This window comes from Astatotilapia calliptera, chromosome 15 (genome assembly GCF_964374335.1).
Source record: "Astatotilapia calliptera chromosome 15, fAstCal68.1, whole genome shotgun sequence".
Taxonomy (NCBI): Eukaryota; Metazoa; Chordata; class Actinopteri; order Cichliformes; family Cichlidae; genus Astatotilapia; species Astatotilapia calliptera.
In genome coordinates, this window is record NC_137436.1 from 22,885,110 (window position 1) to 22,910,960 (window position 25,851).

Genomic DNA, 25,851 nt, shown 5'->3' on the forward strand with positions numbered 1-25,851 from the left:
TAAAATTTTCATTGTGGACAGTCTCTCCTTGTTTTGGCTTTGGTGATTTTCAAAAGGAAAGGGGACAAACCCTGCGTGGATTTGGTGTGACTGTTGAAGAATTGTCAGCTTTTGACGTTTCATATAGTTTTTGTGAAAATTAGCCCTGCCAAACTAAAGGATCGGTGTCTTAACAGAAATCAGCCACTTGACAGAAGAGCTTCAACTGGTGTCTTTACAGAGAGAGTGACGCACTTAGGTAAAGCTCAGACGAGTTAAGAGTGCTGCAACAGATCACTTGACATTTGCAGTTTTTCTGAAAGCCAGTGCAGCTGACAACAGAAAAAACAGCCAAGAAACAGAAACTGGTGATGTTATGAGTAATGAGACTGTAAGTGTGGAGTAACTTCTGTATTGGAGGCTACACACAGATCTTTTTTGAGAATAGTAAATTGGAAACAAACGTATTAGATGCGATGTTTACAAAGTATGTTTTTTTTTTCTAAGACAGAGTGACGCTGTGGGATCACAGAGTGTTTCCATAGTCCCTTAGTAGGTTGCTTAAGGGTCCTTAATGGACTATGGTGTGGCTTTGCAGGTTGTGGCCCATTAAGAGCAAATTGTGTGCTAATTACATTTGCCCTCACTCAAAACAAACCATCAATTTTTAGACTGATGACTTTATAGCCAGGCAGTGCTTTCAGCTTATATTTGTGCCCTATGAAATTTTACTGCAAGTGCTCACAAAAGGTCATTCAGTCAAATTCTCATATTGTTTTCGTTCCTATCACTGCTTACCCATTTCTTACCTGCGTAAGTTTTTGAGAGGGTGACAAAATCCACACAGAAAGATGGTTGAGTCGGTGGTGGCTCAAAACAAACAAAAACTAGGTTTTGGGAATTGTATAAAATCATTTTTGCATTTGGCTTTTACCAAAACTACTTTGCTAGTTTACTTCATTATTATTGGTCTAATTGTATAGGTTTACAGTGTTAAAGACATATTAAAAAACTACGACATGATTAACTACATGAAAAGATACCAGAGCACATTTTACATGCCCCAATCTGCATCAGCACAAAAAACTATTATAGTTAAATATTTAACTATTAGTTGCATTTATCTTCTCGCCCAAATATGGCTGATTTTTGCCAGAAGGCTGTATTGGTGTGGTAGTTTTTTGTTTTATTATTATTTTTTAGAAGTGTCAGAATGATTTCCATGATACTAATAGGTGTCCTTTAAAGTTTAGTATTATAACACACTATAGAAAATCTGGCATAATGTACCTTGAATGTGTTGATAACTGGTGGTCCTGCTTAGCTGCACAAACAAGTTCTCCTTGGCAAACACCTTGCCAGAGATTTCCACGAGTACATGAATACCAAATGTTTATAAAACTGCCCCAAGAAAAGCAGAAGGGAAGGACGTACCACTAAACCGAGGCAGAGTTAAAATACTGAATTGGAAAAAAGCTTCAGCATCGTACTCTTTGTGTGAAAAATGCTTAAAAATATCAGTGTGCCTGTCTCTTCACTGGATCATGAAAAGTTTGCAAAGATCTTCAGTTTAGTGAAACTTTGTAGATTTTTTCTTTTAAGAGGCTTTGAGAGGCATTCAGTCATAGACAACTGAAGTCTAATTTCAAGCGCCACTATTCATGCTGAGTGAAAAAAGAATAGAAAAAAAACTTGAATAGCCTGATAATGGAAAGATAAGTTTGCTTTTTACTATCTGCAATCATGTTTTGCTTCAAGGACTCTGAAAACACTGAAAATGTATTGAATGCCTACAATTACATTACAAAGGGGTGTAATTTTGGACCTTTGTGTGCTTTAGGGCTCGGCAGTATGCACGCCGAACTTTAATAAGTTTGATTTGAGACAATGATGGGTACTTTGAAAGCTTTTCATCTGGTGATCAAAGAGTTGCTTTCTGAGGGAGAGCCAGGCCTTGTCGATATTTAATCAAGGTCTGATCCTGAAAATTGATCTCATCTTCTGTCTCCGCTGGGCAAGAGATAAGCAGGCCACATGAGAGAGAGAGAGAGAGAGAGAGAGAGAGAGAGAGGCAATGACAGAAAAATAAAAACTAGGAGCTTTTGGGATATTTGGTTTTTAATAGATTTAGTTTGTTTTGGCTCTGTGTGTGTGTGTGTGTGTGTGTGTGTGTGTGTGTGTGTGTGTGTGTGTGTGTGTGTGTGTGTGTGTGTGTGTGTGTTCATGTAAAACAGGCTCCTGAACTGCAAAGGTTTCATTATGTACAAAGGAGCTACAGCAGGAAATGGGAAAATGAGAGAAAAGCGCTACAAATATTATTCTGTGATCATCATTCCTACTGTTATGTTATGTTATATGTTATTGTATGTTATGATTCGGTTGGTTGTTATGTTAATGTCAAATTTAATGACATAAAAAATCCTACAAAAGGGATTGATTGTGGCAGCATGTTGCAGATGAAGAAATATATCTATTAAATAAAATCTAGTTTAATGCATTTCACTGTTCATTATGTTTTCAATTCATTTTACATCTTCAGCCAAATCACTGCACACTGAATGTTAATTGAGTGGAGAAAAGGGTTAATTAAATGTTCGGGTGTGATATTTGTTTTGATATCCAGCCCGCACTTATCGTGCGTTTTTGTTTACATGCGTTCAATTAACCGCTGATTGTGGTTCATTTTTCCTCTCTATGTGAGGACACTCTAAACACAATGACACCCAAGACTGCATTCATCTACATCCTTCATATGCCAAGCAGCACACACATGCTGTGTGTTATCTACATATCTGTTTCACATGCTGCTTTTTGCAAATGAAACAAAGGACTGGCTGAGAAGGGACTCATTCCTGTAGCTTTAGGACATTTTCTGTTGATCATATAATCATATATATTTTCAAGCTCAAGCTGTCATTCTAAATAATCTGGAGAGGGGCATTTTTGAAGCGTTTTGTTGTTGTGGAAACATTATAGGCAGCATTGCACACTCATCACAGTTTTAAATCCCCGTTCTTATAGTCCAATAAAAATAAAATAATAAAATGTTTTTCTTAACTATTTTAGAATAAAAATGTAAAACACTAACAGAATTATAACTAGGAAGAATTTGGTGGATCCTTCATTCTTTACCTGATCAGTCTGTCTTCAAGACCAGTATGAAGGTTATACTAAATGGTATTTACCTATGATTTACACAGTGGTTTGAAGTATTATCTGCAGATAGTTTTGCTTGCTTTTGTAGTATTAGAAAGTAAATGATGCTATGAACCACAATTAGCATCGCAGTTCAACAGACTTTCTTTTTGTACAGTTTAAATGTAGAAATTTTCTTTAAGAAGGTCAAGTGTTAAATTTGTGTGTGAAATAAACCTCAGGGAGTTGTCTAATTACCCAATCGGTCCATCAGTCAGTCTGTAATCCAGCCAAGCAACCATCCTGCTCTGCTCAGCAGCCAGCACTCACTGCAAGTGTAGAAATGCCACTTCTAGATCAGCACCAGCTCAGCACTTTCTGATTCAGTGGTCCTAAAAAATGCACAGTAAAGAGTCCAGAACACTTCCTTTAGAACTGATCACTCAGGATTTATTAGGAGGAGGACGAGGCAGATTTATAGTCTCTGCCTCCTTCTGCAACTTGGCTGTTTTACGAAATCCTTCCTCCCACTCTGTTGGCTCTTTGTCACATACTTCTACCTGAATCATTATCCCTTTCGTTTTGGGCTAAAGCATTTTCATAGATAAGGAAACCCACGTGTTTTTAGTATATAGAAATACCCAATACGTAAACATTATTTTAGATACAAACAGTCTGTATTTAAAATGTATTTTTATTGCTTGTTTGACAGGCAAATATATGTTTTGTTTGTAATTGTGATTTCAACACATGCAGTCAAGTTAAACAGAAATTTCTCAGTAGTCTCTGTGCAGTCCTGTAAAAAACTAAGTAGGCTAACTACTAACTATACCTTCTAGCACCAGTAACATGAAGTAATAATTTTCTATATGAGTGTTTTAGTGTTTGTTTTTGCACAATTTGGCCTTAAATTTTCAATCAGGTCAGGACTTTAGTTACCTATAGTAACACCAAATTCCTTACTTCTTCAGCCACTATGTCCTGTTGCATGATCCAGTTGGATCTGAGCTTTAGCAGATGAGTTCATGGTCTGTTCAATGACTGCAAGGTGTTCAGGTTCAAGCCCAAAGTCATCACCCCTCCAGCACCATGCTTGACAGTTGGTATGAGGGGTTTATGTTGTTGTTTATGTTGATGTGATGTGTTTACTTTTTGCTAAATTTGGCACTAATCGTCATGAACTTTAAAATTGTATATACAAACTGTAGGTGTATAGTGTAGGGGTTTTTTGGGGGGGGGGGGGGGGGGGGGTTGGTTTTGTTTTGTTTTTCTCAGTTCCTCTTAGGTTTGCACAGCTTTTCTGACCTTTGGGGAAATTTGCTGGACATTCACTCCTGTCAAGATTATGGGGTTGTGCTACCTCACTCCTAAACACTACAGTAAAGCTGCCAAAACTCGTTATAGCAGGAGTCGCACTTGATGATCAATTAAACAGTTGCATTTGATTAGCTGCACATCGCTTCTACTTACCCTCTGAATTCATATGGAAGTAGTAAGGGTGTACTCACTGTATAGAGTCCATTGAAAACTCTTTCATGTGACTGTATTTCTAATAATGTTTCCATGTTGGTCTGTCTGTGGGCTGGAGTTGACACAAAGATGTGTGCCTAGTTCCCTAAAGTATTTTAGGCAGGCTTAAGCATAGCATTACTTTAAGCAGACCACAAAGAATCACTCAAGGGATCACGATAAGCTTGCCCACAGCTGCTCCACATCTGCAAGCCACTTTGGAACCCATATAGCTACTCCTTTTCATGCTGTTTCTGACTTAATCAATTGCATACCTACCTGTTTTATTCTGAGCAGAGCCATAGTACCAGATATAAGTTCCTGCAGATGGAAAATCGTTTTTTGACTACAAGAATTTAACATTGCTGAATAAAGGGCATTTCCAAGATAAATGCATTTGATATCCATATCAGCTCAGAATAATCTTTGACGAGACTTATAATGTAAATGATACTGTAACATTACAGATCATTAGTAATGAGATGCTATTCCATCTAGATACCATTCATTGCGTCTGTGAGGCATTAGATTAACACTGATGAGCTTATACATACAGCATCCTCTAAATCAGGGGTGCCCAATCCCGGTCCTCGAGAGCTACCGTCCTGCAGCTTTTAGATGCATCCTTGTTCCCACACACCTGAATCAAATGAATGGCTTGTTATCAGGCCTTTGCCAAACATGATGGCATGCTGAAGAGATCAAACCATTTGATTCAGCTGTGTTGGAGTAGGGATGCATCTAAAAGCTGCAGGATAGTAGCTCTCGAGGACTGGGATTGGGCAGGCCTGCTCTAAATAAACAGTCATAATGAGAATGTAATTAGTGAATATCAAAATAGATTTCTGCAAATTAGCGGGGACAAGACTTTATTTAATGTGGACAAACTAGCACTTTGATTTCAGACTAAGGCTGATAGATTCAGATGTATAGTGATAGATCAGCACTGATGAGACAGTATTTACTGGGTGCAGATATATAGGATAATGCATCACTGGTGGCTAGACAGAACAGAACATACTGAGTGGCTGAATCAGGAATTCGATCCAAGAGAGAGATTTTCTACAGATGGATTTAAGATGCAGTGAAAAGGGCAAAGTATACTGTTTTAAAAAAAAGATGCATCAGCATTTAATACCACATATTTTAATACTGCGTGGATGTACAAAATACTTTAAGAGATATTTGACATCCATAGGAAAAAATTTTCATTGCTGTCAGAGACCTTGATAGAGAAATAGGCTGGAGGAAGATGTGCATGAATGGAAAGATAGGTAGATTCAGAGGTGGGGGGAAAAAAGAGTGATGAATTACTCCAGCAAGCTAGAGGACAGAAGAGCCGGCTGTCAGCTAAGCAATCAGGCAGAGAGAGTTTGGAAGGAGGAGGGAGGTAACCAAGCTGAAGCATGAGAGAGAGGGAGAAAAGGTGAAAGCTCCACAGAGGAAAACAGGAGAATTTTGATGTAAGCAAAGCCTGATAGTAGTTAAAAGTAAATTAACTTCTTAACTTCTAACTGTAGAAAAAATAATAGGTAACGGGAAACATTCTTCAGCTGATTTACAGTTCAAATATAACACAGACCCCATTCACATGAAGGAAAGAGTGGCAGTGTGTTTTTACTGTAACCAACGGAGCAGAAGAAATCGAGTTCCCAAAAGTTGAAAGCATCACTTCTCAGCTGTGTATAAAACCCTGAGCAGTAGAGAGGCGAGACAATCTAAAACCTGAAGGAGGTTTTGTATTTACTTCACATGTTCAGAAACACATTTCCTGGAGAGGTTTTAGTGCACAAACAAGGATGGTTTAATGGTTTAATACCTGAAACTAAACAAGGCTTTTGAGAATTTTACAAAGTTAGTGGTCAAGGTGAAGTGTGGACTGAGTGTTTGTATCAATGAGTACGTACACCACAGACTGATATCTACGACTTTGATGTGGCTCAAGCTTAGTTCTAATTTGGAATCTTCTTTTTTTGTTGTTACCAAATTATGATTATTTTCTCACTAAATTTAAAGACATTTCTAGGTGAGAAGAGAGTTTTGAAGATGAATAAAAGTCCTGCTTCACCATCTGCTGCATCTTTGTTGATAGTACAGAATACTTTGACCTTACAGAGACAGTGAGTGGGTCTAGGAAAGTATAGATGAGACCAAAATGATTATTCCCTTATGAAGTTTCAAATTTTTGTTCAGATTTTAGCAAAGAATGCACAAATCACTGGTGGGCAATAATAGACTTTAACTTTGTAATGCTCAAAACTTGTAAAATTAAGTTAAGACAGAGGATTATCTTCTACTTTACACACAGTAAAAAACTTAAGCAAGAGTTTGAGCTGTTGCTCGAAAGCATCATACCATAAACAAAAGAAATCAGAGGGGACTAAAAAAATCATTAATGCTCATAAAGCAGGAGATGGATATGCAAAGCTTTCCCAGGGTTAAGGTACAAGGACTGGAGTGAGAAGTACTATCAATAAATTTAGGAATACTTTCAAGCCAGATTGAAGTATGCTGGATATGCAAAGCTTTCCCAGGGTTAAGGTACAAGGACTGGAGTGAGAAGTACTATCAATAAATTTAGGAATACTTTCAAGCCAGATTGAAGTATGCTAAGGACAATCTGGAGAAAGATTATGCATACCAGAAGAGCGTCCTTTGGTCCGATAGGACGAAAGCAGAGCTCTTTGGCCATCAAGACTGCTTATGTTTGGAGAAAGAAGAGAGAAGCATACAACACTAAAACCACTGTCCCCATAGTGAAACACAGTGTTGGGAGTGTTATGCTTTGGGGATGCATCATTGCATCTGGAACTGGGAATCTTGTTAAGGCAGAAGGAATCGTGATAACAGAAGGATATGTAAAGATTTTGAAAGACAACCTCAAACTGTCATCAGCAAAACTGGGTCTGGATCGGCACTTTTTCTTCCAGTATGACAACAACCCAAAGCATACATTGCTCCTGATTAGCTACGAAGGGGCATAAACAAAGCCTTTACTTGATCCCACTGCAAATCTTTGGGGTGAACTGAAGACCAAGGTCCAAGCAGAGAAGAATAGACTAGTATTGCTCAGGTAACCTGAGTAATACTTGTTGAAAGTACAACAAATAACTGCAGGCTGTTATCCAATAGTCATTCTGTCATAACTCAACCCAGAGCTTCGGACAGGGTGTAATATAGGAAGGTTAGGGGTGGGACATGAAAACAAAGAGCTGACATGATCAAAGACTCAAACTGTTATGTCCGGCGTGGCAGATGTGTGGAGTTGTAGATTAGGACCCAAGATGCAGCTTTTGACAAGAGTGAACTTTATTAAGTAAGAAGGAATAAAAACAAACAGAAACGGCGAGATGAGAATAAACTAAACCGGAACAACTAACGAAACAAACCTAGAACCAAACCCAGAGACGTAGGGAGACACGGAGAGACAACGGAGGGAGATACGCAGACGAACCAGCAACACAACATAGGGCTTAAATACACATAGGGCAATCAGGAAATGGGAAACAGGAGCGAGGCATGGCTGGGAGTAATTGGACATAACAAGACAAGGGGAGTGAAATACAGGGTGGGCCATTTATATGGATACACCGTAATAACATGAGAATGGTTGGTGATATTATGGGGCGATTGTGGCTCAAGAGTTGGGAGTTCGTCTTGTAATCGGAAGGTTGCCGGTTCGAGCCCCGGCTCGGACAGTCTCGGTCATTGTTTCCTTGGGCAAGACACTTCACCCGTTGCTTACTGGTGGTGGTCAGAGGGCCCGGTGTCGCCTGTTTCCGGCAGCCTCGCCTCTGTCAGTGTGCCCCAGGGTGGCTGTGGCTACAATGTAGCTTGCCATCACCAGTGTGTGAATGTGTGTGTGAATGGGTGGATGACTGGATATGTAAAGCGCTTTGGGGTCCTTAGGGACTATTAAAGTGCTATATAAATACAGGCCATTTACCATTTACCATATTAAAGTCCTGTTTGTGGCACATTAGTATGTGTGAGGGGGCAAACTCCTCAAGATGGGTGGTGACCACGGTGGCCATTTAGAAGTCGGCCATCTTAGATACAAGTTTTGTTTTTTCAATAGGAACAGGGCCATGTGACACATCAAACTTATTGGTAATGTGAAGTTAACAAACAAAACCACCGCTATTGGTCTGACACTAAACCACATTGGATGGATCCCTCCAAGACTGTTGGAACAACAAAAGTGATGGTTTGGTGTGGTATATGGGGTACAACGATAGTGGGTCCATTCTTCATCAATGGAAACCTCAAGGCCACTGGATATTTGGAATTGCTACATGATGATGTGTTTCCCTCTTTATGCACTGAAGCTGGCACGTTCCGTGAGTTTTTCCAGCAAGATGGTGCACCACCACATTATGGGTGCCAGGTCCGAGCATTCCTAGATGAACAGTTTCCTGGAAAGTGGATTGGTCATCGTGGGCCAGTTGAATGGCTCCCAAGGTCTCCTGATCTGACCCCCTTAGACTTTTATCTTTGGGGTCATCTGAAGGCAATTGTCTATGGTGTGAAGATAAGAGATGTGCAGCACCTGAAACTACGGATACTGGATGCCTGTGCTGGCATTTCTCCTGCGGTGTTACTATCAGTGTGTGAAGAGTGGGAGAAGAGGGTTGCATTGACAATCCAACACAATGGGCAGCACATTGAACACATTTTATAAGTGGTCAGGAACTTGTAAATAACTCATGAAAGAATGAAGTTACGTTGAAACCGAGCACACCATTGTTTTTCTTGTGACATTACCAATAGGTTTGATGTGTCACATGGCCCTGTTCCTATTGAGAAAACAAAAGTTGTATCCAAGATGGCCGACTTCTAAATGGCCACCGTGGTCACCACCCATCTTGAGGAGTTTGCCCCCTCACACATACTAATGTGCCACAAACAGGACTTTAATATCACCATCCATTCCCATGTTATTACGGTGTATCCATATAAATGGCCCACCCTGTAAAAACACTGACAAAAGACACGAACCTTCAAAATAAAACGGGAAACACACTTAACAGACTGGGGGACACAGAACATAGGAACATGAAACGTGAAACAGGAGAGTACAAAAACCCAAAATAAACAAAACCACAAAATAATAATAAACTTAACATAAACACGGAGTCACAGACTCCGGACCATGACACAAACAGTCTTTGGACCTAAATTTCTCCAGACATTACCTGATCAGTGAAGTCATTAGCAAACAGGATGTGCTTTCTGTTTAGCCTGATAATCAATCTTCTGTAATGTGCTGATGAAATAGCAACAGAATGTCTTTTTGCTTATACGCTGACAATACAAAATGGCGACGGTGAGGTCGGCTGCCGTGCTCGATGCTCTGCCCCAACTTCTCCCCTTTTTGCAGTTTTTCGTCACTTTTTGCTATATCTGCCATAATCTTGCATGGGCATCATGCAAAACACAGAAATTCGCTACAGTAGAGACACTTTGGTTTCTATTGGTCTACAATACACGAACATTTCACCATGTTTAACTCCGTACCCAACCTGGCCAAAGGAGATCCTGAGAGAGAACAAAGGACGCGACCCCAAGTGATGGCCTCGAGGGAAACGAGCCGGCATCAGGAACAGGCTACGGGCTCGCGCACACCGCGCACCCATGCCCGGTATCCTGCTAGCCAATGTTCAATCCATCGAGAACAAGCTTGATGACCTCAGAGCCAGAATCAAGTTCCAGAGAGACATTCGGGACTGCAACCTCCTCTGCTTCACCGAGACTTGGCTGAACCCAGTGATACCAGACCACGCCGTGCAGCCGACGGGGTTCTTTTCGGTTTACCGCATGGACAGGACAATGGAGTCGGGGAAGAAAAGAGGTGGTGGAGTGTGTTTGATGGTGAACAACAGATGGTGCGACAGCACAAACATCTCCCCACTCACACGCTCTTGCTCGCCCAATCTGGAACTTTTGATCATTAAATGTCGCCCTTTCTATCTCCCTCGGGAATTCACCGCGGTCATTGCCTGCTCTGTTTACATTCCGCCTCATGCGGACTCGGACACTGCCTTATGTGAGCTACATGGGGCTCTCACACATCAACAAACACTTCACCAAGATGCCGCACTCATTGTTATGGGAGATTTTAACAGAGTGAATCTCAACGGACATTTCACAACCTTCACCAGCACATCAACTGCCCCACGCGGGGCACTAGGACATTAGACCACTGCTACACCCCGTTCAAGAACTGTTACAAGGCTCAGCCCCTGCTGGCATTTGGTAAATAGGACCATGCCGCCATCTTCCTCATGCCTGCTTACAAACAAAGGCTAAAGCAGCAACCACCAATCAGGAGGGAGGTCGCTCACTGGACGGACCAATCAGTGGCCGCGCTGCAGGACGCACTGGATAACGCAGACTGGGACATGTTTCGGCGCAGCTCTGATGACATCAACATGTTTACGGAAGCGGTTGTGGGATTTATCAGGAAACTAGCGGACAGCAGAAAGAACTATCATCCGAACATTTCCCAACTAGAAGCCGTGGGTGGATAAAAACATCCGCGACGCTCTGAGATCATGCACCGCTACCTACAATGAAGGGCTCGTCTCCGGTAATATGGACCTATACAAGGCTGCGTCCTACAACGTGCGCAGTGCGGTCAGAAAGGCAAAGCGGAGCTACGGGGAAAAACTAGAGTCACAGCTACGACAGTGCAACTCTAGGAGCCTGTGGAAAGGACTGCGGACTATAACGGACTATAAACGACCAGCTTCTTCAATGATGAATGCCGATGCTTCACTGGCTGATGAGCTGAACACGTTTTATGCTCGCTTCGATGCCGCAGCAATTAAAACAAACGGCTGCGCGCGCTCGGAGTGCACCAGTGAAGAAAATGCATTCATCATCACAGAGCATGCCGTGAGGAACACCTTCAGGAGGGTGAACACCAGGAAGGCAGCAGGACCAGATGCAATCCCTGGCCGGGTACTGAGAGCCTGCGCTGACCAGCTAGCACCGGTGTTCACAGAGATCTTCAACCTCTCCCTGGCCCAAGCAGTCGTTCCCACGTGCTTCAAACAGTCCATTATTGTTCCTGTTCCAAAGAAACAACAGCCCGCTTGCCACAATGACTACCGTCCAGTAGCACTGACTTCAATTGTGATGAAGTGTTTTGAAAGACTGATGAGAGATCACATCACTTCTTCACTTCCTGCCACCATCGACTCACTTCAGTTTGCTTACCGGACTAATCGTTCCACAGACGATGCCATATCTCACCTGCTCCACACATCCCTGAGTCACCTGGACACTGGCAGAGGGAATTATGTTAGGATGCTGTTCGTGGACTACAATTCAGCATTCAACACGAATAATTCCCTCTAAGCTTTTCACCAAGTTGACGGATCTAGGACTCAGCTCATCACTGTGTCAGTGGATCCTCAACTTCCTCACAGACAGACCCCAATCAGTGCGGGTGGGAAAACAAGTCTCCCCCTCCATCTCACTCAGCACTGGAGTGCCTCAGGGCTGTGTTTTAAGCCCCCTGCTGTACTCACTGTACACTTATGACTGTGTAGTCACATCAGACACCACCTCCATTGTCACTTTTGCTGACGACACTGCTGTTGTGGGCCTGATCTCCGACAACATCGAGACGGCCTACCTGGAGGAGATTAGGAACCTGGAGACCTGGTGCCAGGAGAATAACCTGCTCCTAAACATCAGCAAGATTAAGGAGCTGATCGTGGACTTCACTACAAAGCAGGCGAGGAATTACAAACCCCTCATCATCAGTGGCACGCCAGTGGAGAGAGTGGACAGTTTCCGATACCTGGGTGTCCACATCACTCAGGACCTGTCATGGTCCTGTCCTGTCATATCAACACCCTGGTTAAGAAAGCCCGTCAGCATCTCTTCTTCCTCAGAAGACTTAGAGACTTCCATCTGCCACTGAAGGCGCTCAAGAACTTCTACTCCTGCACCATCGAGAGCGTCCTGACGGCAAACATCTGCACCTGGTTTGGGAACAGCACCAAGCAGGACAGACGAGATCTGCAAAGAGTGGTGCGCTCAGCCAAACGCATCATTCAATCAGAGCTCCCTGACCTGCTGTCCATCTACACCAAGCGACCAAAGCTAAGAAGATTATGATGGACCTCTCCCATCCCAACAATGGACTCTTCTCACTGTTGAGGTCTGGGAAGCGCCTCCGCTCCCTTAAGGCCAAAACAGAGAGAATGAGGAGGAGCTTCTTCCCCCAGGCTATTCGGGCCCTGAACCAGGTGTAGGACTGAACTCTCCCATACACGTCACTATAAGACTGGACTCTCACACACATCACATCACCACACGCACCACCACACATTTCCTATAATCCTATAATTCCTATAATTTATAATCTTTATAATCTTTATAATCTCTTCTGCTATTTGCACATTCTTTACTGTAAATTCCCAAGTTAATTTGTAAATTTTGTAGTAACCTCTAAATTGTAAATATTGTAAAACCTTTTTTTCTGTCATTTAATGGTCGGACATTGTACAGCTACAAGCATTTCACCCCCACGTCATACTGTGTATGGTTGTGTGTGTGTGACAAATAAAATGTTAATTTTAATTTTGAATTTATTAAATATCTCTTCTTGCTTAACAGTTGTTTTCATTTTGTTGTTTCACAGATATTTCAGAGGAAGCTTTTATCACTTTTATTCAAAGTGCCTCACTCTACTCTGAGCATGAACGCTCTCAGCCTGTATACATGGCTCCTGTGGGAATTGAACCCCTCACCCTGGCAGTCATACAGTAGCACCCATTTAAGATCAGTGCTATCACTGCCAGAGAGTGGGGTTAAATTCCCACGGGGCCCCACACCTGCCACTCTTTAAAAATGCATGCTCTTAAGGCACTTTGGATGAAAGCACCCTCCAAATGGCGGCTGTAGGTAATGAAAATTTTTCAAAAAATTCTCAGCTAAAACTGATATATAGAGTGTTGGAAATGAGCGGCGCAGATATAGAGCTGCTATTCTGTGGCAGCCGACTGCGGTATTGTCAGCGGTGATAATATTTTCTGTGAGCTGAAGATAGCTTCTCCCTCAGCACGCCTGAGGGGAGGTTAAGCCTCATAGCTAGTGGCCTGTGAACCAGAGAATGGGAACTCCTGTGTGTGTGTGGGTCTGTGTGTGTCTGTGTGTGTTTGCGTAGATGGAAGCTAGTGAGAGGAATTGGAGGTTGTGAAAGGGAGAAGAAAAGTTGTAGCGAGAGAAGGAAAAGAGATTTGTGTCCTTTCACTCATATCTGTTTCATAGATAGATGCATAGATGGATACAGGGTGATTTAATGGGAACTAATGCGATAAATGCACTATTTTCTTTCTACTTGATCACCTCATCTCACCGTCTTTATTTTCCCCTCCATCTTGATTCCACCCGTCTCTCCCTCTTTCATTTATTTTCCTGCTCCACACCTTTCCTTCTCCTCCCCCTCCTCTCCATCTCATCCATCAATCCATTCATCCATCTCTCCTGATCGGCCCTCAGCCCACAGAGAGAGAGCAAGAGAGAGTTAGCATCAGGATTATTTGTCTCCCTTACTATGCTGTCATATCTCTCCCTGACCCCCTCTCTCTCTTTCCCCCCTTCCTCATTATCTTTTATCTCGCCCCACCTCTCCTACCCTCTACCTCCAAGCATCCATAACTCCTCCTGATGGGGTCCAGTGCCCCAGAGACACAGGTTCTCTCCACACCTCCTCCTCCCTCTACATTACCAACCTTTCCTCCATCCATTCCTCACTAGTCTCTTGCTAATTTTCACCTCTGCCATTCTTCTCCATACACAGTACCTCCCTGTTTTTAGTCTCAAGCAAGTGACAACCCTCCTACTCATTTCCTCCTCCTTCCCCCCATTTTTCTTTCCTCTATCTATCCTTTTCTACCTGTCAATTCAGTTTGATTTCCTTTTTTCCCTCCTTTATGCTTGCTCACCCCTCCTTTAGCTCTTTTCTTCCCTCGTCTTCCTTTAATTTTCACATTTAAACTTTCTCACCCTTTTCCCCACTTACTCCCCCTTCCCATTCCTGCTCTCTCTTCATCCTCGTATCTTTCCGCCCCTGCCTGTATCTCTTTCTCATTTTCATCCTTTGGAACAGGATAAATATGAAGAAGGAACAGATCTCTTTCCTTTCTCATTCCATTTCACCTTTTTTCTGTCTCATTTGGTTTCTTTCTTCTCACCTTTCCTTTCCCCCCCTTTTCATTTACACTCTTCAGTCTCTCCCTATTGCTTTTTTAATATTTTCTTTTATCTTTCCTTTCTTCCTCTGCCCCGTTCCCTCAACCGTGATCCTCAGCCATCGATTTTCTACTTGTTCATCTTTCATGTACTTTCTTGTACCTTTTTACCTTCACTCCCTGTCTTCCCCTTACCATACTTCTGTTCTTCTCTTCTTCCTCCCTGATTTTTCTCTTTTCATTTCTTTCACTTTTCTATCCTCTTTTTTTATCTACTCCATCCTCTCATTTCTTCATTCCCTGTCCCACATTCATCCTCCTCTCCTTTTCTCCCTTTTTTACACTTCTCCAGAGGACATGATGAATGCAGAGGTTATTGAACGGTAGAAATAATGAAATAAAATGGAACAGAAACCCACCCAGAACAAAACACATTTTCTCATTTTCTTCCAGTAAAAGTTATGAATTTTTTATGTTTCAATCTTCCTCTTTAATGAAATAGTTTTTTTAGAGGCGACACGTCATACATTTTCATAACAGGAATTTGGGCTGACATTTTCAATATGTTGTTTCGTATGGCGTGTGCTGCGTACATAATGGATTAATGAGCACCTGAGTGTGTGTTTGCATCACTGCAGGTTGGCATTTACTTGTCAGCTTTTTCCATGCATTTATGCATTTGTTTTGAATACTTATTTATGATTGTGCAAACTGACTAATATTTTAAATCACTTTTTTTTTTGTCTTCTCTCCAGTGTTTTAAACAGGACCCCGGTTCATCTCATCTATGAGATCATTCTGGTGGACGACTTCAGTGACGACGGTGAGCTGCAGCTGGACACACACATTCATATACACACTGCAAATATACACATGCCTGGTTTCTTCCAGGTCAGAGATAACAAAGATGAGACCTACAAAACAGGTCAGAGGGAGGAATGTGTCCACAGCAGCTGGGTCCACAGCTTCAGGATTAAAATGGAGTTTAAAAAAAAGAGAAGAAACTCCGTTCTGGGTCAGAACGGAGTTTCGTTCACAGCGTGCACACTATCTCATCCACAGATGTGCCCAGTCCATCTCCAGAGGTTCAAAAAGTCCTAGTGAACTATATCAAACAAGGTCAAGGTCAAGGTAACTTTATTTATACCCAAAGGCAAGGTAAATTTGCTTTACAGAAAAATGAAAAATTGGCATCCCTTTAAAAACACACATACCTAGTAAATATATAAAGCTCACTGTGGCACATATATAGTATATTTCGAATCAAAAACAGTTCTTATTTAATTCAGTGACAGCAACGGGGACAAAGCTATTTTTATAACGCTTTGTCCTACATCTCGGAAATAGAAACCTCCGTCCTGAGGGAAGAAGCTGAAATTCACCCCTTAGAGGATGGGAACCATTTTTAAGGATTGATAAAGCCATCCTCTGTACCTGCTTAGAGTACAGGGAGGCTAAACAAGACTGTGGCTCACCTATCAGACGACTGGACCATCTCACTATCTGATTTAGAGAGTTTTTCTCTGTGACAGAGGTCTGACCAAACCATGCCACCAAACAAAAGGATAAAACAGACTCAATAAAAGAACGATAAAACAAAGTTAAAAATTTTTGGTCAATGTGGAAGTGAACAAGTTTCCTAAGACAATAAAGGTGCTGGTGACCCTTTTTACAAACTGATTTGCAATTTTGATCAAAGTTCAGTTTTTCATTTATTATTGTCCCAAGATATTTATATGATTGTACTTGCTCTATTTTCTGACCTTTAATTAAAGTGACTCCGTGCCCATTTTGTTGTTTCCTAAAATCAACAACCATATCTTTTGTTTTAGATATGTTCAGCTGGAGATAAGACTCCTCACACCACTGAACAAAGTCATCAATGACTGGACCGTGGTTAATTTCACCTCATCTTTCAAGTAAAAGATGTGCCTCACCTCTGATACCACCCCATTTAAAAACATGCAACTTTTACTTTGAAGGCAAAGGTCTCTGATTCTGCTTTGCATCACACTCTTTACAGTTTCACTACTGCTTGGCAAGTGGTTGGAGAGTGTTTGCAGATAATTTGGCATCTTTGAAACAAACTACCAGCTTTTAGTGACAAGCAATAGCAACAGCAGGCAACTTCTAGCAATCCCTCATGACCCTTATTCACAATAGATCATAGAAATATCGATATCCTATTCAAATATCAAAGGTTTAAATTGTGCCATTTAAAAAAAACCAAATAAGCCCATTTTGAATTTGATGAATGCAACACATCTAAAAAAAGTTAGAACAAGGCCATGTTTACAGCATCCCCTCTTCTCGTAGGTCGTGGATGGAGTAATATAGTCAACAAATGAACAAATCCAATGAAAAGTCCAAAATCAACAATAATTTGATCCACATAAGTATTGTTTGTGTGTATTGGGCACCTAATATATTTTGCTCTGTTTATACCATTGAGTTAGCTCTTTCTCCCTTAAATTGGGACTAACTGGATGGTTGGAGCTTCAGTCTCCAGCTTTTCCATTAGCAAGGTTGAAATGCCAGATACAGTGGGGCAAAAAAGTATTTAGTCAGCCACCGATTGTGCAAGTTCCCCCACCTAAAATGATGACAGAGGTCAGTAATTTGCACCAGAGGTACACTTCAACTGTGAGAGACAGAATGTGAAAAAAAAAAAATCCATGAATCCACATGGTAGGATTTGTAAAGAATTTATTCGTAAATCAGGGTGGAAAATAAGTATTTGGTCAATAACAAAAATACAACTCAATACTTTGTAACATAACCTTTGTTGGCAATAACAGAGGTCAAACGTTTACTATAGGTCTATACCAGGTTTGCACACACAGTAGCTGGTATTTTGGCCCATTCCTCCATGCAGATCTTCTCGAGAGCAGTGATGTTTTGGGGCTGTCGCCGAGCAACACGGACTTTCAACTCCCGCCACAGATTTTCTATGGGGTTGAGGTCTGGAGACTGGCTAGGCCACTCCAGGACTTTCAAATGCTTCTTACGGAGCCACTCCTTTGTTGCCCGGGCGGTGTGTTTTGGATCATTGTCATGTTGGAAGACCCAGCCTCGTTTCATCTTCAAAGTTCTCACTGATGGAAGGAGGTTTTGGCTCAAAATCTCACGATACATGGCCCCATTCATTCTGTCCTTAACACGGATCAGTCGTCCTGTCCCCTTGGCAGAAAAACAGCCCCATAGCATGATGTTTCCACCCCCATGCTTCACAGTAGGTATGGTGTTCTTGGGATGCAACTCAGTATTCTTCTTCCTCCAAACACGACGAGTTGAGTTTATACCAAAAAGTTCTACTTTGGTTTCATCTGACCACATGACATTCTCCCAATCCTCTGCTGTATCATCCATGTGCTCTCTGGCAAACTTCAGACGGGCCTGGACATGCACTGGCTTCAGCAGCGGAACACGTCTGGCACTGCGGGATTTGATTCCCTGCCGTTGTAAGGCAAGGCAAGGCAAGGCAAGTTTATTTGTATAGCACAATTCAACAACAAGGTGATTCAAAGTGCTTTACAGAGACATTAGAAACAAGAACAAATAAAAAGCATGATTTAAAATAGATTAAAACAAGCAAATAAACTAACTAACTAATAAACAAACAAACAAACAACAGTATATAAAATCAAAACAGATAAAATCAGAACAGTAGATAAAATCAGTAGTTAAATGTAAGTTTTGAAATTTAAGCTTAAAGTGTGGATTTGGTGCTTTATTCAAATGCAGCTGAGAACAGGTGAGTCTTCAACCTGGATTTAAATAAACTGAGTGTTTCAGCTGATCTGAGGCTTTCTGGGAGTTTGTTCCAGATATAAGGAGCATAAAAGCTGAATGCAGCTTCTCCGTGTCTGGTTCTGACTCTGGGAACTGATAAAAGACCGGATCCAGATGACCTGAGGGATCTGGATGGTTCATACTGGGTCAGGAGGTCATTGATGTATTTTGGTCCTAAACCATTCAGAGCTTTATAGGCCAGCACCAGAACTTTAAAGTCTATCCTCTGACGGACAGGCAGCCAGTGTAAGGACCTCAGAGCTGGACTGATGTGGTCCACTTTTTTGGTCTTAGTGAGGACTCGAGCAGCAGAGTTCTGAATGAGCTGTAGTTGTCTGACTGATTTTTTAGGTAGACCTGTAAAGATGCTGTTACAGTAATCAAGCCTACTAAAGATGAATGCATGGACTAGTTTTTCCAGGTCCTGTTGAGACATCAGATCTTTTATCCTTGATATATTCTTGAGGTGATAGTAAGCTGACTTTGTTATTGTCTTAATGTGTTTTTCTAAGTTTAGGTCTGCATCCATCACTACACCTAAATTTCTCGCCTGGTTTGTGGTTTTTAGATGTATAGATTGAAGTTCTCTGGTGACCTGTAATCGTTTTTCTTTGGCGCCAAAGACTATTACCTCAGTTTTGTTTTTGTTTAGCTGGAGAAAATTGTGGCACAACCAGTCATTGATTTCCTCAATGCATTTACCAAGAGCCTGTACAGGGCCTCGGTCTCCTGGTGACATTGTGATATATATTTGTGTGTCATCTGCATAGCTGTGATAGTTTATTTTGTTGTTGTTTATAATCTGTGCCAGTGGGAGCATGTAGATGTTAAACAGAAGGGGTCCCAAGATGGAACCTTGGGGAACTCCACATGTGATACTTGTCTGCTCAGATGTGAAGTTACCTATTGATACAAAGTATTTCCTGTTTTCTACGTATGTTTTGAACCAGTTTAGTACAGTTCCTGAAAGACCTGTCCAGTTCTCCAGTCGTTTGAGTAATATGTTGTGGTCAACTGTATCAAATGCTGCACTGAGATCCAGTAAAACTAGGACTGACATTTTTCCACTGTCTGTATTCAGACATATGTCATTAAACACTTTGGTCAGAGCGGTTTCAGTGCTGTGGTTCTGTCTAAAACCTGACTGGAAGGCATCGTAGCAATTATTCTGTTTTAAGAAGTAACTGAGCTGTTGAGAAACTGCTTTTTCAATGATCTTACTTAAAAACGGGAGATTTGAGATCGGCCTGTAGTTGTTCATTTGTGTCTTGTCAAGATTGTCCTTTTTCAGTATAGGTTTGATTACAGCAGTTTTTAGTGATTCTGGAAACACACCTGATAATAAAGAAAAGTTGACGATCTGCAACAGGTCTGACTCTAAAGTCTTTGAGACCTTTTTGAAAAAACTTGTTGGCAGGACATCTAAACAGCAGGAGGAGGAGTTCAGTTGACCTAAGATGTCCTCCAGGTCTTTGCTGTTAATAGGTTGAAACTGTTTCATGGTGTTTAAACAGTTTTTTGGTGGACACAGTACATATCCTGGATCTGCTGTTGATGTACCAATTGCTTGTCTAATTTTTTGGATTTTTTCAGTGAAGAATTTGGCAAAGTCATTGCAGGCCATGGTCGAATGAAGTTCAGCTGCCACTGACACAGGGGGGTTTGTTAGCCTGTCAACTGTAGAAAATAAGACCCGAGCATTATGGCTGTTTTTAGTGATGATGTCAGAGAAGTAGGACCTCCTTGCATTCCTCAGTTGTAAATTATAATTGTGAAGTTTCTCTTTATAAATGTCATAATGAACCTGGAGGTTTGTTTTTCTCCATCTGCGCTCAGCTTTCCTACACTCTCTTTTTTCATTTTTCACCAGTGTGGAGTTTCTCCATGGAGACTTTTTCCTTCCAGAGATAACCTTCACCTTAATGGGAGCAATAGTGTCCATTACATTTAACATGTTAGCATTGAAGCTATTGACGAGCTCATTGACTGACCCTCTGGACAGGTCAGGTGTTAATGGGAAGACCTGGTTAAAAATTGCACTACTGTGTTCAGTTATACACCGTTTTGTGATCACTGTTGTTGATATATTTGTGTGGGCTGAGATTTTACTTTCAAAGAAAACACAGTAATGATCAGACAGGCCCACATCAGACACAGTAACCTTTGAAATGCTCAGGCCTTTGGAGATCAGTAGGTCAAGAGTATGTCCTCTATTATGTGTGGCCTCTGTTACATGCTGAGTCAGCCCAAAGTTGCCCAGAGTGTTACTCAGGTCTTTAGTCCCTTTGTCCTGAGGGTTGTCCACATGAATGTTAAAATCCCCAGCAATAATTACACAGTCAAAATCAACACAGATCACAGACAGCAGTTCACTGAGGTCATTAAAAAAGTCTGTGCCGTATTTGGGAGGCCTGTAAACATTAAGAAACACAACTTTGGATGGGGCCTTCAGCTGTAAAGCCACATATTCAAAAGACTGAAAACTTCCAGGAGATAGCTGCTTACATTGAAATGATTCATTAAATAAGACAGCAACCCCTCCTCCTCTCCTGCTCGCCCTGACCTCACTGATAAAACTGTAGTTAGGAGGGGTCGTCTCGATGAGAACAGCTCCACTGTTACTTTGGTCCAACCAAGTTTCAGTTAAAAACATAAAATCAAGGCTGTGCTCAGTGATTAAATCATTAATTAAAAATGTTTTCCCAGCTAGAGATCTAATGTTTAATAAAGCCAACTTAAGTGTTTTAGAGGTATTACTTGTCCCTTCGTGTTTGGGAGCAGTCTGTGGCACACAAGGTATGTTTACTATGTTTAAAGATCTTTTAGAGTGCAGCTCTCTGTGTTTTGACCAGGCCACATGTCTCCTGTCACCTAAAAGTACAGAAATTTTAAAACCTTCTAGTAAACAGGGTCCCAGCTTCTCCTGGGAAAAGTCATCACTGCCATAATCCTCACAGCCCGGACCCTTCACACATCACGCATCAGACTGCGGAGACAGGGCATGAAGAGGAACTAAGGGGGGCGAGGCTGGGCAATGTGACTTCGATTGCTCTGTTGAGGGTGGGGCTCGATGGCGAACCTTTGGCCGCTCTGGTGGGGGGTTTATGGGGGACAAAAAGGGATTGGGACGGGGGGTAGATCTGAGCCCAGCATTGACCCGCTCCATCATCTCCTCAGTGAATTTCAGGTGTGGGGAGGAGGGAGAAAGGGAGGGGGAGGAGGGTGATGGCCTGTCAGGGGTTTGGGGGACTGGGGAAGGTCGTGGTCCCTTGTCCTGGTCGTTGGTGTTGTTGAGAGAGTTGGAGGCAAATAGGGACCCCTCTTCTTGCCTTAGATGTCTCTCCTTTCTGAGGCTCTTCCTCAGATGCCATGGATGTCTCTCCTTTCTGAGGCTCTTCCCGGGTGGGGGCAAATGAAGCTCCTCCTCAAGGTTTCTGCTGGGCTTTGTCTGTTCTTGGAGTACTGTTTGTTCCTCTTTATGAGATAACTCCTCGTTTATCTCAGCCTTGGCACCAAGCACAGATGGATGACGTATGGAATAAAACAAGTTGGAGGTGAACAGTTTCACCCCTGACTTGTTAAAATTAAATCCATTTGCTTTGAACAGATGCCTGCGTTCCCAAAAAATATTAAAGTTGTCGATAAAATGCACTGAGTGGTCAGCACATGCTGATATAAGCCATTTATTCAGTGTAAACAACCTGCTGAATCTCTCGTCTACTCCTCTGACCGGCGGTACAGGTCCACTGATGAATACAGCTGCATTCAGAGAGTTTACAGTATTTAATAATCCAGTAAAGTCCCGTTTCAGAACCTCCGACTGTTGTTTGGACACATCGTTTGACCCTGTATGCAGAACAATGTTTGTCACAGTTGGATATTCATCTGCAATTTGAAGAATTCTCTCCTTCAGGTTGTTGACCATATCGTTAGGAAAGCAGAGGACTTTAGTGTTCTTACCGCACATCCTTTGTACATCCTTTACGGCAGAGTCACCCACAATCAGAGTTTCAGGCCTAGCCTTTAGCTTTCCCTGTGGCCTTTCACTTTTCAACAGATTTTCAGACCTTATTTCGCTGCTTTTAGATGGATGGTTGTCCGATATAGATCCAGGGTCCTTTGATAGTGGAGCAAATCTGTTCTGCAGTTTCACATTCAGTTGTTTTGGAGGTTTGTTGTTAACCTTCCTATTCACGGTTGTCCAGTCCTGTTTCCTCCTGTATACAGGGGTAGAAGAGCTTCTCTGTCTCGTAGGAAGTGAAGGCCAGTCGGTTTCAGAGATTTCAGCTCGCTGTGCCCTGCCTGTGATACGTCCTCCCCCTTCCAGGAGACATGATTTATGTCTTGGTTTTGCACCAAGACAGTCTAAGGGGGGATTATCACTTGAGGATTTATAATAATGCACAGAGTCTACTTTCTTGGTCATGTTATCTGTGCTCCTTAGCTGTGTACTAGCTTGCTCATCGCCATTGTTTTGAATCAAAGGCAAGGTTGTTTCATTTCCACACAGTCCATTTACCTCCACGTTTACTTCTAAGCGATGAATTTTTGTCTCCAGTACTGCAATCTTCTGCAGGAGGCTGTGGTAGTCATCTGTGGAGAGGGAAGGCATCTTGTTGCTAGTTAGCCTAGCGGTTAGCACCTTTCCAGGCTATTGAGGCTGCTCGGTGCCCAGACGCTGTAATCAGGCTTCAGCTGTGTCTAGGCCACAGACACACGGAGCGCTGAGGACAAGGTAACCATAAAATGTTGCTGTTTCTGTTAAGAACACTCTAGTCCTAATGATCTACAAGTGTCCAGAAGTTATCGCAGGTAAGCTCACACGGAAAAAAGGGAAAAAATCAGCATAAAAATCAATAAAAATCAATATAAGAAGCAAAGCATTCAAGAGCAAAGAGATGAAGCGTCCACACTCACAAAGGGGAGGAGCCAAAAAAAAAAAAAACTGACTGTTTGAGGCTGTGGACAGGTGTCTTTTATACAGATTGTAGTTGTAGTGTGTTACTGATGGTGACCTTTGTTACTTTGGTCCCAGCTCTCTGCAGGTCATTCACCAGGTCCCCCCGTGTGGTTCTGGGATCTTTGCTCACCGTTCTCATGATCATTTTGACCCCACGGGATGAGATCTTGCGTGGAGCCCCAGATCGAGGGAGATTATCAGTGGTCTTGTATGTCTTCCATTTTCTGATGATTGCTCCCACAGTTGATTTTTTCACACCAAGCTGCTTGCCTATTGTAGATTCACTCTTCCCAGTCTGGTGCAGGTCTACAATACTTTTCCTGGTGTCCTTTGAAAGCTCTTTGGTCTTGGCCATGGCGGAGTTTGGAGTCTGACTGTTTGAGGCTGTGGACAGGTGTATTTTATACAGATGATGAGTTCAAACAGGTGCCATTCATACAGGTAACGAGTGGGGGACAGAAAAGCTTCTTACAGAAGACGTTACAGGTCTGTGAGAGCCAGAGATTTTCCTTGTTTGAGGTGACCAAATACTTATTTTCCACCCTAATTTACGAATAAATTCTTTACAAATCCTACCATGTGAATTCATGGATTTTGTTTTTCACATTCTGTCTCTCACAGTTGAAGTGTACCTCTGGTGCAAATTACTGACCTCTGTCATCATTTTAAGTGGGGGAACTTGCACAATCGGTGGCTGGCTAAATACTTTTTTGCCCCACTGTATTGATATTGCCCCCCTGCACCCGTGTATCTATGTGTGATATTGAAAACTAATTTTTATTTTTAATTAATGCATATGAGTCCTGCTGCTGCCCCAAATACATGCTAGAGTACCAAATGGAAATTAATCAACAAAATATATAGTGTCATATGATGTTTTATGTATTTGATTACCAAGAAATGATAGTATTGAGGGTTTTTTAGTAACTGTAATTTGATAATCCTTAAAATAAAATGTAGTGAGTGTCTGAGTTTGGGACGATCGTGGCTCAAGAGTTGGGAGTTCGCCTTGTAATCGGAAGGTTGCCGGTTTGAGCCCCGGCTCGGACAGTCTCGGTCGTTGTGTCCTTGGGCAAGACACTTCACCTACCGCCTACTGGTGATGGCCAGAAGGGTCGATCGCTTAAGCTTAAAACTCTACTCTCAAAGCCCTGTTTGTTGATTTAATTTATGAAGTAATTTAAGGTGGCATTTTTAAAGTGTGGACAAAATGCATGATGTCCATTAATTGGCATCCTATAAATTAAAAACATGGTTAATCACACAGAAAGAAGTGAGTCTATGGAAAATTTGTTTATCAAAAACCATGATTTGAATCCTTTATATTGCCTATATACTCAGAAAGTGATGTCGCAGAGATGTCCTTTAGAAGTTCCTCTTCAAAATAAGACCAGCCTCACTAAAATAAAAACAAACCATTTATAATGCAAGTGGTTTTTTAAACTTATTAAACACAGTGTACTCCTTTTAAAAGGAATTCCAACATTTTTCTAAATACTATTATTATTTTACATTTTAACATTGATTTCAACAGTTTTTGCCTGGTTACAAAAAAAAGTTGATTAATTAAAATAAATAAACCAGTTAAAAAATGTCAAATAAAAAAAAAATCAATAAGCTAACACGTGAGAAATTGTGTTTGTTTATAAACAATCTGTATTCACGTGTCATGTTGATAACAACAATGTTGATATTTGTAAATAAAAAAAATCTTACATTACTTAACCATGTAAGCTCCCTGCACCTGTCATAGGCGTTCACATGACGTCCCAAAAAATGATCCAGTCTGAAATGTTGAACATCATAGGTTGGGTTGGGTCATGGTTGGACGTCCAAATTGTGGACCAAGTCGGATGTTGTATAGATGTCCAGAATTGGTCATGGACCAACGCACCCAGTGTAGAAATGTGTACGTCTATGTGATTTCCAATGTTTAATACAATATCTAAATGGTCTCTGGTCCTATAAATCAGTTTGATTTGCGTAATTAAAAGTGAGATGATCAGAGTATTTATGTAGGGACCTATTTTTGCTACTGTTCCCCTAAAGATTAAAAATTAAATTGCTCATTAAGCAAAAGGGTTATTCAAAGTAATATATCAATCACTGGATCATTATTGGTGTCAAATGAATATGCAGCCACAGTTTAATGCTTTAGCTGGTCATAGTGGAGTTAATTATAACTACTAGGGGTAGTAAAATGGTTTAATATTCCAGGATCATATGATTTGTTTTAAATAGAAGCATAGTGGAATAAAAACTACAGTA

General features: G+C 41.6%; 1 protein-coding gene across 2 annotated transcripts in view; it reads left to right on the top strand.

The window, feature by feature from the left end:
- galnt14 (UDP-N-acetyl-alpha-D-galactosamine:polypeptide N-acetylgalactosaminyltransferase 14 (GalNAc-T14)) overlaps window positions 1-25,851 on the top strand; it is a 252,867-nt gene that overhangs the window by 125,096 nt on the left and 101,920 nt on the right. For both annotated transcript variants that reach the window (XM_026142694.2, XM_026142693.2), the window contains exon 4: window positions 15,587-15,654. In XM_026142694.2, the coding sequence (XP_025998479.1) occupies window positions 15,587-15,654 (68 nt within the window). The remainder of the gene's footprint in view (window positions 1-15,586; window positions 15,655-25,851) is intronic.